The following is a 14,311-nucleotide window of genomic DNA, read 5'->3' as shown; positions in this document are numbered from 1 at the left end:
AGAATGGTGTAAGAGAGATATTTAGTAAATGTCTAGATTGCATATTTTGAGATATTGTTTTGTACTATATATGATGGGTGGGAATACAGAGTTAGAAGCTTACGTAGCAACAACGTTTATTTACCCTTATTTAAATGCATGCCCTCGTTTGTATTGTTCCCTTTTTATAAGTTAAAGGTCAAACTAAATCAGGACATGTCATTTTTGGAGTCAAGCTCATGCTACCTTAGGCTTACCAAGCATGAGGGTCAAACGTCACCTGTAGCTCATGTCACATAATGGAGCCTATATAATAAACTCTACTTGTAAATAAGGTTCATTGAGGCTGACATTCCTCCAGCGCAGATGCTATTAAAATAAAATAAAAATATGGCTTACTATCGATTAAGTGATGTTGGGATGTTTTTAGTAATAACTTGATAGACCTACCTGACTTTTATTCATTTCAATAGCTACATCAAAGGTAGCAGTAGCTAGCGTACTGGCTAACCTACTGGCAGCAGGATGCATGTATGGACCTTTAATAGGTATGGACCGATTAAAGAAGAAGAGTCCATATAATCAGAAGCCAGACAGACAGTGACACATTGGCACTTGATGGACGGGCTTCATGGTGGATAGCCTCTCCTTGGCAAGCTTTTACTATGATCGTCAAGTTTATAGAAGGTTGCAACGGCTGTCGATATCTCTAAACGGAGTATAAGCATTCATTCATCTGAAAGCAAGACGGGACAGAAAGGGTCCTCGCTCCACCAGGTACAAAGCATTACTGTGGTCTGAATTGTACGATTCTGCCATCTAGTGGCGTTATTCTGAAGCGATTATATTGGCTCGATACAATTGGACTACATACAGGTATCTCCAAACGGCGGACCGCGGTCCGGGTCCGGACCAAGCGACGGTCCTATCGGGACCCATGACCAATTTTTTGTTTTTTAATGATTTCACTATACAAAGCATGATTATGTTAGTAAAATCATTTCTCACTGAAATACAAATTGAAAGGCAGAATAGTCTGTAGTACAGCATAAATACAGCAAAAAGCAATGATCTTCACAGAGCGAAGATCATGCACTCACCGAACTCCCCCCCTCCCTCCGTCTGTCATGGCATGTGCGTAATAGCGTCACTCAAAAAATAGCCAATCAAATTTTTTGTTTACCGGAAGAGCGATTTGGAATGAGAAAATGGCTTGCTCGAAAATAAGGAAAGTTGACCCCGAAAACAGACATTTTAAAACCTTTGTTGTGTCTTTTATGTGTTGAAACCGTGGCGCTGATAAAAAGCGGGAATATTAAGTGGCATTACGAATCCAAACACAGATCCTTCGAGGAAAAGTATCCCCAGAAGTAAGAGCTTGGAAATTATCTGAACTGAGAGCTCAGTACGAGATGTCTACGCGTGTCTTCACACACTCATTTTACAGGCCAGCAACGTGCAAATGAATGCTCACTTTAAGATTGCATGGATTTTGGGGCAACCTAAAAAAACTTTCAGTGACACGACTGTTGTGAAGGAGTGCTTGACGCCGCTGCCGAGACGTTACCTGAAGGTAAAAACAAAGGGATGAATTGTGTGAAAAAATAAAGCAAATCCCAATGTGTTTTGTTTTTTTTAACGACAACCAGAAAATCCGAAATGTTATCAGATGACGCACTGTCACAGCTTCATGCGGCTGTTCCGAGTGCCCCATCCTTAGCCATTGATGAGTCTTCAGATGTAACGGATAATTTATGTGCGATTGTTTCATCAAGACAAGAAAGAGATCTTTGAGGACCTGTTGGGTCTAACACCACTTGAGACACTGTTTTGCTTACTTGAACTGAAGGCCTAATTCTCTTTTTGTGTTTATTTGAAATGTAGGTCTGGTGTACCTGTTTTGCTTACTTGAAATGTAGGCTGCACTTTGTGTTTATTTGAAGTGTAGGCCTAGTGTTCCTGTTCTGCTTACTTCACATGTAGGCCTTATGAACTTTTTATGTTTACTTGAATTGCAGGCCTAATGTACCTGGTAGGTTCAGACCTTTCTTGGAAGGAATTTTTAGCAAGTCTTCAATTTTAATTGAAGGCCCCTGGACTACAACGTAGTGGTTCTTTAAGTAATGGTCCTGACACATATTCATTGTATTTATTAGACAACTGAACATTGAACAGAGAAAGGTTAACAGATACACAACAGATAAAAGCACCAGGGTTGTTCCTGTTCCAGAGTTGGATGATGTTTTGATATTTCCACAACAGATCAGGAAGAGTTTCTACCAAGTCATAAGGAATAATGTGAGGTATTCTTAGCTCATTTTAATTTCTACAACGAATTTACAAATAGTACAGAACTTAAAAATTTCCATTAAAGACAAGTTATAGAGTTGAACAAAGTCCTTGTACAGTACATGTTGATTATTATAAAGGAAAAAAAATAAAGCCAATAAAATAAAAAAATAAAAGACAATAAACATTGCAATATATTTTTTCCTCTGGAGCCTAACATTTACACATAAAAAACATCTATAACTCCAAGACCAGTTGGGCAAACTGTTATATAAAATAGTCAGAAATACTACTATTGTTAAATCAGCACCTAGCTCTATCAGAAACCACTTTTACAACATTAAATAACATTAAATTAGCAAGAGGGGATCACTGTATATAGCAAGACTTGCACAATTATACACAGTTTTCAACTACAGCACAGAAAATAAATGTGATCAAACTATTTCCACTAGAAGTGTTGCAAGAGATAGTACATACAACTCAGTGTGTGTGTTTGCATACACTATGTGTGGCAGGGATTGTGGAAGTGCACTATTGATGCACTGTATATTATTATCCATGAAAAGATTTTTCTTAAAATATATACCTCTGAATATTGCAGTACAACAGAAACATGAATAAAAAAAGGCAAACAAGATTTGAAATCATCAAGCAACTATGCATTGTGTTCGTTTCTGGATGGGCTATAACAATAAGAGGATGGGGAAGTTCAATAAGCTTTGGCAATAAACTATGCCTACATGTTTGTTTGTTTTTAAATAGAGCATGCATGCATTTATATTTATCAGAATAATTGTATATTTATTATTCATTCTTTTTGCAAAGTGGTGTAATTAGAGCACTAGGTGAGCACCTCAACCCTACTTAGCGCCATGCAAGAGAGAGAGAGAGAGAGAGAGAGAGAGAAGCTTTTGGGAGTCAGTTTAACCAAAGTAAGATGGGTGCATTTATTTCAGATTAACAGCTTCACATTTGCCAGCACAGTGACTCCCAACTCCAGCCTGGCTTTGCACAGAGTGTGAGATAGTGAGAGAAGGAGTGTGTTTGGACTCTGGCTCAGTCTTCGCTCCCAGGGATTGCCTGTAGCTATAGCCTGTCCAATAGACGTACCTGGACCAGAAGATAATAATCCTTTATCTCTCTGTGGTTTATAAAAGCCTCTGGAAACAGAAAGTGAGAGAAGCAGGGACTTCTTTGGGATTAGTATCTACATCTGACTTCACGTTCCACGGTTGAGATAAAGTTCACCGTCGAAAATAATGCACTCTTGAGAATTTAAACTACATATTTGCAAGAATATATATCAAGGCCAGATCTGTCTCAAAAATCACATTGTTATTTGTATTCATTTCAAATATTGAGGGTGGCGAATCCTCGGGGTCTCTATACGTAGCTTCTTAATAACGTTTAATGAAATCTGATTGGATGCCCCTTCTTATGGATTTGTTTTACTTAAAAAAAAAGAGCTTACATTTGAGCTTACATTTGAGGGGAACAATAACGATTTTTTTTGCGGTTCAATATAATTGTGTAACAATTCACATATACTTGATTGACAGGAGATGAGCACCAAAGGCTAATAGAACAGCACCCCTGAAAGGCCTTCAATATCATTTGACATGTTTAGACTATAAAATGATCTTCTCATTTTCTATTGCACTTGAAGATTATTTCTTTACATAAGATATACATGTATAAACGTTAAGCAATAAGCATATATATATGTACATTTAAGTACTCCTACTGACTTAATGATTCTCCTTTAAACAGAATTGTGTCTGTGTTTTTTCCAAAAAAAACAAACAGTTCACGCAGTAGGTATACAATACAGTATACCATAACAGACAATAAGTTACTACAAGGTCCAACTGTTGGTAAAGTTAACACAAAATGGGCTAGGCCGTGTTTCTCTCCTCACTTTAGCATTGTTCCAGAGAGACTAGGTGGCATGAAACTTAATTTCTGCATTGGGGTGGCCCCATGTTGGCACCCATACAAGGGGGGAACCATCCCCCCTACTGCCCTCTGAAGGAGCTGTTAGTGCAAGAGCCCCATCCACCCTTCACCTCCTCTTCAGCCCTTCCTCTTCCTCCTCCTCCTCCTCGTCCCCCTCGTCCTGCTTCTCTTCTGTTTCTGTGAACACCCCCGCCCCAATGTGATGTTGGCCGGCCAGGCTAGGGGAGGGGGGATGTTGGAGGGGCAGAGCCGGGAGGTGCCCTGAAGGACAGTACTCGGGGATGTGCTGTATCTTCTTGGCCACCTCGGTGCAGCAGGAGTCACCCAGTGAGAGAGAGAGGGTTCCCCCTGCAGCCCAGCAAAGGTGCGGGGGTTGGCTGGTGCTACAGGAAGCACACAGGGCCCACCTCCAGGTGGTAGTGTGAGCCAGGGCTGGTCCGGGGCAGGTGGAGGATGTCCACCACGGGGAGGAGCGTCGGGTCGGCCGAGTGGAAGACGAAGTGAGTCTGGTGCCAGCGCCCGTCTTTCATCTGAAATGGAGGAATACATTTTTGTCACTGTCATACTATCTAATGGTCTTGTATGTTGACAGGGTGTTGCTTTGATATATTTGGAACAGTAAGGAGTTGGGGCATCCCGTCCCAGTGGACTGCGGTTGTTGGGGAGATACAAACCCAGAACCTTTGGGCTGGGAGTCCCTAACACCCTAACCACCGGACAGTCCATCCACCCTGCACAGCCTGATGACCACTCACCCAGCAGGAGTCCTCTGTGACGTGTGGGGCCAGCTCCCCTCCGGCATGGATCATCTCCCCGCTCCAGGACCTGAAGGTGGCCGCGCCGGGGCCAGGGGGCCGGCCGTCCTCCTCGCTCCACACAGCGGCATTCAGGCAGTGGACCGTGATGTGCTGCACCGCCTCGGAGCTCAGCAGGTGCAGGAACTTCATCTGCACACGGCCAACGCTCATTTCCGGCTGTTTCAGGAAAAGAAAGCCAGGGAAAGACGTCGGTTAGGTCTCAGGTTTCTATCTTTATTTTTCAATTGATATTTGGGAGAATTTGAGAATAATTGTTGTGAGGATTTCATTGATTCACTCGTGTTTCCCTTGTGTCTGCGTTACCTTGGATACTGTGATTGGCTTGAGGCAGGTCTGCCCTCCTTCAGTAAAATTGCAGAAGACTTCTACAGTATCTGAGGAGCAGCCTAGGTTGGGGTCAATCCAATAAGTGCCTGACAAAAAGAACACAAGTTTATCAACCAATCAGTATTTTTCTGCTATTTATGCTGATCAGCAAAACATTATATGCGAACAAAGCATTCATACTGTACACACACACGCACACATAATCACTACACACCATCTTTCACTTTGTGTTCACAGCTGTGGAGGTCCTTGCAGATGCGGGCGGGGTTGTCCCTGTTGCCCAGCGGGTTCTTCAGGCTCTGGATCAGGTTACTGAGGTAGTGGATGGTCTTGAAGATCTCTGCGCCCTGGTCCAGCATTGGCAGGTCCATCGCCGGCTCATGAAGATGCTGATGATTGAGGAGAGTAAACATAGTTGTAAGAGGGCCAGGGAAAATATTTGTTTTGTCTATATTAATCTGAAAGACGTACACACACAGGAACACACAAACATTGACACACACACACACACACACACACACACACACACACACACACACACACACACACACACACACACACACACACACACACACACACACACACACACACACACACACACACACACACACACACACACACACACACACACTCCAATGTTGCTCTGCTCACCTCAGTCCTGAGTGGGGTGGGTGGATCCACAAAGAAATGAAGACCATCCTCCATCTGGAAATAACAACCGTCTTGATGTCATTTTCTCTATGAAATACAAAATGTAAGGTGATGACTTGCTTATGAATGTAATGAGTAAAATTGTAATGACTTACAAATGAGGCAGGAATACTTGGAGGGCCCTAGAGAAGGAATAGAGAATAATCAGTAGAAGGTATTTTATAACATTAAGATATTATTACAATATTACCTAATATACCTAATTTTTTTAATGGGCTTATTGTGCCTTTGTGGCCGGACAGTGACAAGAGACAGGAACGTGGCTTAGAGAAAAGAGTGATTAACATGTAGATTTTTGTTCTAGAAAGGGAGCTGTAGCTTACAGGTGGTCCGGGGGGCCCGCGCGGTCCGGGAGATCCCTGATGAAGACATCGAGATCATCAGGAGTTATTGATACATGGGTTACAGTAGATTGGATATGATGTCTGGACTTTTATTCCCTAAAGCAACGCAACTAATTCACACCTACCGTTGGTCCTTGCAATCCCTGTTCAGAAAAGACAAAAATATTTTTCTTAAGCCTGGACATCAAACTATTTGAGTGTTTTAAAATAATGTAAATGTGATGCATAGATTAAGGTGAAGGTCTAATTAAAAAAAAGAAGTGTACTCACATTCTCTCCACGGTTGCCCTTCTCTCCTCTAGGACCCTGAAATGTAAAGCTCACTGTTAGCAATGAAATCAAAAGAACATGAAGTCCAGAGAACAGTCAGTGTGAGTTTAGAGCTGTGCGATACGTACAGCACTTCCATTAGGACCGATGATTCCCATAAGACCGGCCGACCCCCCTATGCCCTGAGGAGAGAATCAAAGACATATGTTAGAAATATAACATTAACATGTCACCTAACATTGAGCTGAATGGATTTGTTTACATTTGAATTGCTATAACTTCCTCTAAAACAACCAGGATCGTTGACTACAACACCAATTCCAAGCGGGTAGTAATCAGGTTACATCTAATGATAATACACTGCCTGATACCCCACTAGATTCCTGACAAGTATCTCCTCCTCGCCAATCAAAACTTTAAGCGTCCAATCCAATTTTTAAATTTTTTTATTTTCAGGTTTACTTTGAAATAAATCAAAGAACAGAAGGAAGATTCACTCCTATTGTTACGCGCCTCCCCTTTTTCTTCTTGTTCCACCCGCGCTATTCTCTTCTGTCCTCGCAGGTGTTCGCGATTCCTGGGGGTGGAGCTACGGCTACTTAAGGCGTGCCCTGTGCTCCCGATGCGGTTCATTCTGGCGTCTTCACGTTGACCCGAGCTGCCTTTGAATCCTGCTTGGAGTACTGCTATCGTTTTCGCATTTGTTTTATATAGCGGAGGATGGGAACTGTAGGGAGGAAGTGCTGGCTTCGACGGCCCATTGCGTGGCTGGCCCAGGCTTCGTCCAACCTTTTTGTTTCTTTAATGAGTGTCCTTTTGCTGGAAGTTTTGTGAAATAAACGTCACCATCATTGTGATCGGGAACTTTGGTCTATGTATTCTTAATACGTTGCGGGCCGCCGGATCGCGAGCCGTGTTGTAAGGGTGGCCGTAACATATTTGGGGGCTCGTCCATACAAGATTGTTATTGTTTATCGCACTTGCGTTGTTGGTAGGGTTCTATTTTTTTTTCGTCTCTCTCGTCAACTGTGGTTTGTTTTAGTCGAGATGGAGTTCGATCTGGAGGGTTTCGTGGATGACCCAACCATTGAGAAACTGGATGGGTGCACGGTAGAACACCTAAAGCTCATTGCGGGGAGATACAGTGTCGATGTGAGTAAGTACGGCAGGAAGCCGATAATTAAGGAACGACTTTTGTCTGTTTTGGTTGAACAGGGTGTATTGGCAGCGCAGGGCGCTATTTCCCCTTGTGAACCTGATGAGGCGGGGTTCAACGAGCAGATAAGAATGAAGGAGCTTGAGCTGGAGTTGCGTAGGCTGGAATTGAAGGAGAGGGAGATTTCCTCCTCGTTGAGAGAGGCGGAAATTTCCTCCTCTTTGAGAGAGAAGGAGATTTCTTTAAAGGAGAAGGAGATGACCTGCCATTTCGAGGTGAAGAAGCTTGAGGAGGAGACGAAGCGTGTGGTGCGGTTGAAGGAACTTGAGCTGGAGATTGGCGTGGCTGTGCCATCTCTCTCAACAGGTGGGCGTACACACTGGGAAAGCGCTGCTTTTGATGTGACTAGACACATTCGCCTGCTGCCGGTATTCTCTGAGAAAGACGTGGATACGTTTTTTATTCTTTTTGAGCGTATTGCAACCACGATGAAGTGGCCTAGTGATTTGTGGACGGTGTTGCTGCAGTGTGTGTTGACTGGGAAAGCGCAGGAGGTTTACGCGGCGTTGTCCTCTGAGAGCAGTCTGGACTTCTACTTGGTAAAAGCTGCCGTTCTGAAGGCATATGAGCTCTGTGCCGGAGGCATATCGCCAAAGGTTCCGTCGGCATAGAAGGCTGGAGACGCAAGCTTATGTGGAATTTGCTCGGGAGAAGGAGGTTTGTTTTGATCGGTGGTGTTTGTCACAAGGGGTGCAGACTTTGGGTGATCTCAGAGCTTTGGTGCTGGTGGAAGAGTTTAAGAACTGCTTGCCTGAGAAGATTACCACCTATCTTAATGAGAATAAAACAGTTTCGCTGTCCGACGCTGCGGTCCTTGCTGACGAGTACGCACTTACACATAAGCTTGTGTTTGAAAGGAACGGTGCCGCAAGAGCGGCATGCTAAAAGCGATCACGAGGTTTCTGTCCAGCCGGGTAGACACGGCGCTTCGGTCGGTGAGGAGAAGCCCGTTACGGAAGATAAGGGCACAAGGGAGCGTCCAGTGTGCTACTATTGTAAGAAGCCTGGGCACCTGATCGCTAGTTGTTATGCTCTGCAGGGGGATAGGCAACCTACGAAAACGGTGTTTTGTGTACGATCGGTTAGACCTAAGCCGGAGGTGACTCCTGAGTGTCGGGATTCAGAGCTGGACGTATATGCACCATTCTTGATGAGGGGGGAAGTGTCTTTAACTCAGGGGGGGGGTAAAGTGCCGGTGACTATTCTGAGGGATACAGCAGCGTCCCAGTCGTTTATTCTGAGTGATATTTTGCCCCTTTCTAGTGCGTCCGGTGTGGGTTCAAGTGTAATTGTCCGTGGTTTTGGGATGCAGTGCATGGGGTCACCGTTGCATACAGTATACCTCGAGTCCGATTTGGTGACCGGTCCGGTGGTTGTCGGTGTTCGTCCCTGTTTCCCGATTGAAGGAGTGTCCTTTCTTTTGGGAAATGATCTAGCTGGGGGCAGGGTGTTGGTAAAACCTGAAGTGACGGTGGTTCCTATGGTTACGGAGAGTAACGATAGGTTGGCTCAGAAGTATTCTGGAGTTTTTTCTGCGTGTGCCGTAACCCGTGCGATGGCAAAACACCGGCCCTTGGACGATGAAGTTGGTCTCTCTGGCAGTTTTGTGGATTTGACTGCTACACCTATCTCTGGCCAGTCGTCGTCTGGAGAGGTTGGGGAGAAGACTCTGAACAGGAGTGGTTGTCGTATCTTCATCGGTCGCCTAAACCCCTCGGCCCGGGAGAAGGACGTGGAGAGGTTCTTTAAAGGTTACGGCCGCATCCGAGACATCGACCTCAAGAGGGGCTTCGGCTTTGTGGAATTTGACGACCCCAGGGACGCGGAAGATGCGGTCTATGAGCTTGATGGCAAAGAGCTCTGCAACGAGAGGGTGACCATTGAGCATGCCCGTGTGCGTCTGCGTGGTGGGCGTGGCGGAGGTGGAAGTGGTAGCGATAGAGGAGGCGGAGGAGGACGCTTCCCTGATCGCTATGGCCGGGGTTCCCAGGGTGGTCGCAGTCGGAATCCTCCTCCGATGCGGACGGAGGACCGTCTGATCGCAGAGAACCTGTCGTCACGGGTCAGCTGGCAGGACTTGAAGGATTTCATGAGACGGGCTCAACGAAGGGGTGGTTGAGTTTGCCTCTTACAGCGACCTGAAAAACGCTCTTGAAGACTGTCTGGCAAGCGTTCCTGTTGCCACCTACACCAATCATAATCCCCTGGTGTACCTGAAATCGATACGTAACACCAATCAAAGGCTGATGCGTTGGAGCATTTTTCCTACAGGCCTTCAACGTAGCCTAGTTATTAAGCATATTCGAGGCAAGGATAACGTGGTAGCAGATGCGTTGTCGCGCTTGTAAATCAGTGTCTGAGATTGTTGTGTTTTCCTTGTTTCCTGTTTTTTGTTTTGGGAAAAAAAAATCAAACTAGAGGAAAACACTAACTTAGGGTGGAGGTGTTACGCGCCTCCCCTTTTTCTTCTTGTTCCACCCGCGCTATTCTCTTCTGTCCTCGCAGGTGTTCGCGATTCCTGGGGGTGGAGCTACGGCTACTTAAGGCGTGCCCTGTGCTCCCGATGCGGTTCATTCTGGCGTCTTCACGTTGACCCGAGCTGCCTTTGAATCCTGCTTGGAGTACTGCTATCGTTTTCGCATTTGTTTTATATAGCGGAGGATGGGAACTGTAGGGAGGAAGTGCTGGCTTCGACGGCCCATTGCGTGGCTGGCCCAGGCTTCGTCCAACCTTTTTGTTTCTTTAATGAGTGTCCTTTTGCTGGAAGTTTTGTGAAATAAACGTCACCATCATTGTGATCGGGAACTTTGGTCTATGTATTCTTAATACGTTGCGGGCCGCCGGATCGCGAGCCGTGTTGTAAGGGTGGCCGTAACACCTATTAATGGTCAAGGAATTCAAGTGTTCACACATTTGTTTGGCCAGATTTTTAGATTCCGTTGCTTACCATCATACCCTGGGGCCCCTTTGGCCCCTGGATGCCCTTTGGTCCATAGTCTCCGGGGGCCCCCTAGAACAACAACAATGTCACCTGAGGAAGCATGTGCAAGGAACAGCTTTCTCCTTTTCTTTTTTCGTAGAATCGTACAAATGCTTTCTATGCTGATATTCAAGTTAAAAAGTCCCAAAATCTGGCATTGGGCAACGCAAACGTAATTAGGGCAAAACTAAAAAAAATCATTATTCAAGGAGGAATGTGTTGGACCATGTGACATTACAGGCAGGACAGTACCCCAATATTGTACCAGGTGGGCCTTTCATTAAAAGATGGTATATATTCAAGAGGTTTAATGGTTGGGTGCGATGGTGATTTATTATCCTTCCTTCATCATTACGTTTTCTTTGGTGCCCTTTGTTTAAATAAGTCATAATGAGTAATAAAACCCCACCAGTATCTGAGTTTTTATCTTTCAGAACTTGAAGAAGTGAGATGAATGTGATTTCTGGAGCACAATGTATGGTGTCCTGTGTTCGATCAAAGGGTAATTCAGTTTAACATGGCAGAAGATAAATCATAGATTGTTGTCAGAGAGCACTTTTTAGACATACCGTTGGTCCAAGTAGTCCCAGGAAGCCAGGAAAACCAGGTCCGCCTGAGTCTCCCTAGTTATCATCAAAACACACATCGTTATATAACGTATGACTTACAGAACAAGTAAACCTACAAAGTGTACAGGGGTCTAGTCTGAAATACACCAATGGAACCATGGTTTGCTCAAGGGTAACGTACAGGTCTTCCTTTATGTCCCTGGTCTCCTTGGGTCCCTGGCAGTCCCATCCCGCCCCTGAAACCCCTCTTCCCCCTGGGTCCCACTTGTCCCGGAAGACCCCGCTCGCCCTGGAAGAAGAAATAATGAGCGCTTGAGAAAAGACACTGCATGACTTCTATTGCAGAAAGTGTTCATTCACAAAATCCACCAAAACGAACACACTGAGCCCAACCTGATGTGGGTAATATTTGTGTTTTTGTTCAGCAGAAGATTTCTCTTCACCTTCAGCCCATACGTCCCCTGGTCGCCAGGAAGTCCTGGACCTCCGAGTTTACCCCGTGCACCAGCGTTACCGATCACACCAAAGTCCCCGTCGTCTCCGTGTTCCCCCTATAGACAGGACAGAAGGCATTACAACTGGCCACGCCTAACAAACAAAGCCACGCACACACTACAGCAACAGACTATTTAAATACATATTTTTCTGTAATCGCAACTCATTTTTGCACTAGAATCAACCGTGGCTGATACCACTACCACTTGATCACTCTACACTTCTGCTACTTATCTTTACTTATTCTACATCTTTTTATTTATATGTATTTATTTTATATTGTATTGTTGCTGCTATGTGGCGGTTGAGGAACCAAGCCTAAGAATTTGACTCTTGTGTATTTGTACAATAATAAAAGTTACTCTGATTCTGATTCTGAAACCCTAGTGCAGTTGATCCTGTCCTCCATTGAAATAGTGAGTATATTCTTTTAACAGTGAGAATAATGAGTGTCGCCGTCTCACCGGCATGCCTTTGTTGCCATCCTTCCCTGGATGTCCATCCATGCCAGGCAGCCCCTCCTGGCCCTCCCGGCCCACCACCCCCCTGGGACCCATGGGCCCGACCACGCCCTGGAGGAGGGAGGGATGGAGGACACACAGAGACGGTTGGGATTTTTAAAACTCATAACTTACATCACATTTCCCTCTAACAAAATAAATAAATCACTTTAACTGATTGTTTACAGAGAGAGAGAGAGAGAGAGAGAGATAGAGGGGGAGAGAGAGAGAGAGAGAGAGAGAGAGAGAGAGAGAGAGAGAGAGAGAGAGAGAGAGAGAGAGAGAGAGAAAACTGAAATATGTATATCATATTAATAATTGCTTAAATGTTTTATGGAACTGTCTGTGTGCGTCTTAGACTTGAATGTAATGTATCGGATATCCCATAAATAACATAATATTCCACCAGGTCATGTCGAGTGTGGACTCGGGTGATGGACGCACCTGTAATGCTCTTGATCCTTTTGCGCCGATGTGACCCTGCTTGCCTTTTTGACCCTAAAATAAAGAAGAAGATAAGACATAAGGAAGACAGAACAGCCCCCAATGAATTTCTCTCTCTTTTACTTTAATCTTCCCGTAACTCCTGAACGACTAAGAGACGACCCTGCATGAGAAGCAAACCGTATATAGAGCAATAAGGTTCTTTGAGATCTAGAAAACAGTTTCCCAACACCCTCCGTCCAGCAGCATTCACGAGGGACACGTATCCATGGGACAGAATCTAGAGCAGACAATATTAAGCAGTGTACACCACAATGTACACTGCTGCACGAGTTTGAGCCCAATGGGGCTCAAACTCACGCTGAAACAAAAAGTTCACATCCTAAAGCATGACCTGATATTCTTACCTGATCTCCTTTGGATCCTTTGGGGCCTTGCCTCCCACGCAGGCCAGGGTGACCCTGTGAGGGATCAATGAATCAGAAGGTCATCAGTGTGTACTGTCAACCCTGTGTAATAGCCATCGGTATACAAGGGGGGGCCACACTCACAGGTAGGCCAGGGGCTCCGGACTTCCCTCTCCCGCCATCAAAACCGATCTGACCCTGAAGAATTAGAGGATGATATAGTACAATGTATTTGGAGTGTAGGATCATCACAACAGAGCGCTGACCTCAACCATTCTGAGGACCCCCTACTCACAATGTAGCCCGGGTCTCCCGACTCGCCCCTCTCTCCCCGATCGCCAGGGGTTCCCTGGTGAAAAACACAGACGTTCAAACCAAAGCCATGCTGAATGGGATAAAGAACAGAGCTTCCCAAAACAGAGCTTCACATGCAGACTGCAAGAGGAAGCTCTATCCACGTATATATCCACATCAGCAGACATGAGGTCTGGAGAGGCCACTCACAATGTCGCCCGGAGCTCCAGGAGGCCCTTCCACCTTCCCGTCGTCCCCCTGCTCGCCCTGAGAGAATAAGAAATGGTTCATCTCATATCAGCATTATGTCTGATATTAGCATTTTGTCTCATATTAGCATTATGTTGAATGAGGTAAATCATACAACATCATGCCAAACATAATTTGATAGATGAAATGTATCCTAACAATACCATAACGGCAATATTAAATTCTTACTTAAAGTCTGTTTTTAATATCTTTTTTATGCATATATCCATTCTTTTTTTCTGTCTGAGTTTGCAGGAGTTTCGTTTTGATCAGGGGATTATCTTTTAATGCTACGTTAAGAGCCTAGAGTTATCCAATCAACAGAATATAAAGTGAATCATTGCGTACCTTTTCACCTTTGGGCCCCGGACCCCCGATGGGCCCTGATGATCCCTGGTGGCCCTGGAGTGATGCAAAACCAAGTCAAATCAGATTCCACCAAAGAAATTACAACCGAGTC

General features: G+C 44.9%; 2 protein-coding genes across 2 annotated transcripts in view; one reads left to right on the top strand and one right to left on the bottom strand.

The window, feature by feature from the left end:
- Positions 1-1,743: 1,743 nt before the first annotated feature.
- LOC130372315 (collagen alpha-1(XXVII) chain A-like) overlaps positions 1,744-14,311 on the bottom strand; it is a 74,292-nt gene continuing 61,724 nt past the window's right edge. Inside the window, exons 41-61 of the mRNA XM_056578273.1 lie at positions 14,200-14,253; positions 13,813-13,869; positions 13,604-13,657; positions 13,453-13,506; positions 13,309-13,362; positions 12,902-12,955; positions 12,422-12,529; positions 11,906-12,013; positions 11,644-11,751; positions 11,463-11,516; positions 10,861-10,923; positions 6,826-6,879; positions 6,698-6,733; positions 6,553-6,570; positions 6,407-6,442; positions 6,179-6,205; positions 6,024-6,077; positions 5,587-5,761; positions 5,349-5,458; positions 4,983-5,201; positions 1,744-4,757 (exon numbers count right to left, since the gene is read on the bottom strand). Coding sequence (XP_056434248.1) covers positions 4,611-4,757; positions 4,983-5,201; positions 5,349-5,458; positions 5,587-5,761; positions 6,024-6,077; positions 6,179-6,205; positions 6,407-6,442; positions 6,553-6,570; positions 6,698-6,733; positions 6,826-6,879; positions 10,861-10,923; positions 11,463-11,516; positions 11,644-11,751; positions 11,906-12,013; positions 12,422-12,529; positions 12,902-12,955; positions 13,309-13,362; positions 13,453-13,506; positions 13,604-13,657; positions 13,813-13,869; positions 14,200-14,253 — 1,644 coding nt within the window. The 3' untranslated portion in view covers positions 1,744-4,610. The remainder of the gene's footprint in view (positions 4,758-4,982; positions 5,202-5,348; positions 5,459-5,586; positions 5,762-6,023; positions 6,078-6,178; positions 6,206-6,406; positions 6,443-6,552; positions 6,571-6,697; positions 6,734-6,825; positions 6,880-10,860; positions 10,924-11,462; positions 11,517-11,643; positions 11,752-11,905; positions 12,014-12,421; positions 12,530-12,901; positions 12,956-13,308; positions 13,363-13,452; positions 13,507-13,603; positions 13,658-13,812; positions 13,870-14,199; positions 14,254-14,311) is intronic.
- On the top strand, positions 8,826-10,127 carry LOC130372316 (uncharacterized). Its single transcript, XM_056578274.1, has one exon. It carries the CDS (start codon positions 9,064-9,066, stop codon positions 10,030-10,032), a length of 969 nt encoding a protein of 322 aa, XP_056434249.1. The 5' UTR covers positions 8,826-9,063; the 3' UTR covers positions 10,033-10,127.

This window comes from Gadus chalcogrammus, chromosome 19 (assembly GCF_026213295.1).
Source record: "Gadus chalcogrammus isolate NIFS_2021 chromosome 19, NIFS_Gcha_1.0, whole genome shotgun sequence".
NCBI classification, from domain to species: Eukaryota; Metazoa; Chordata; class Actinopteri; order Gadiformes; family Gadidae; genus Gadus; species Gadus chalcogrammus.
The sequence above is the reverse complement of the archived record's forward strand: the minus strand, read 5'-3'. Positions and strand labels throughout refer to the sequence as shown.

What these genes read in the sequence shown, in the direction of transcription:
- LOC130372316 (XM_056578274.1), top strand. Translation starts at nt 9,064, where the DNA reads ATGAGGGGGGAAGTGTCTTTAACTCAGGGGGGGGGTAAAGTGCCGGTG.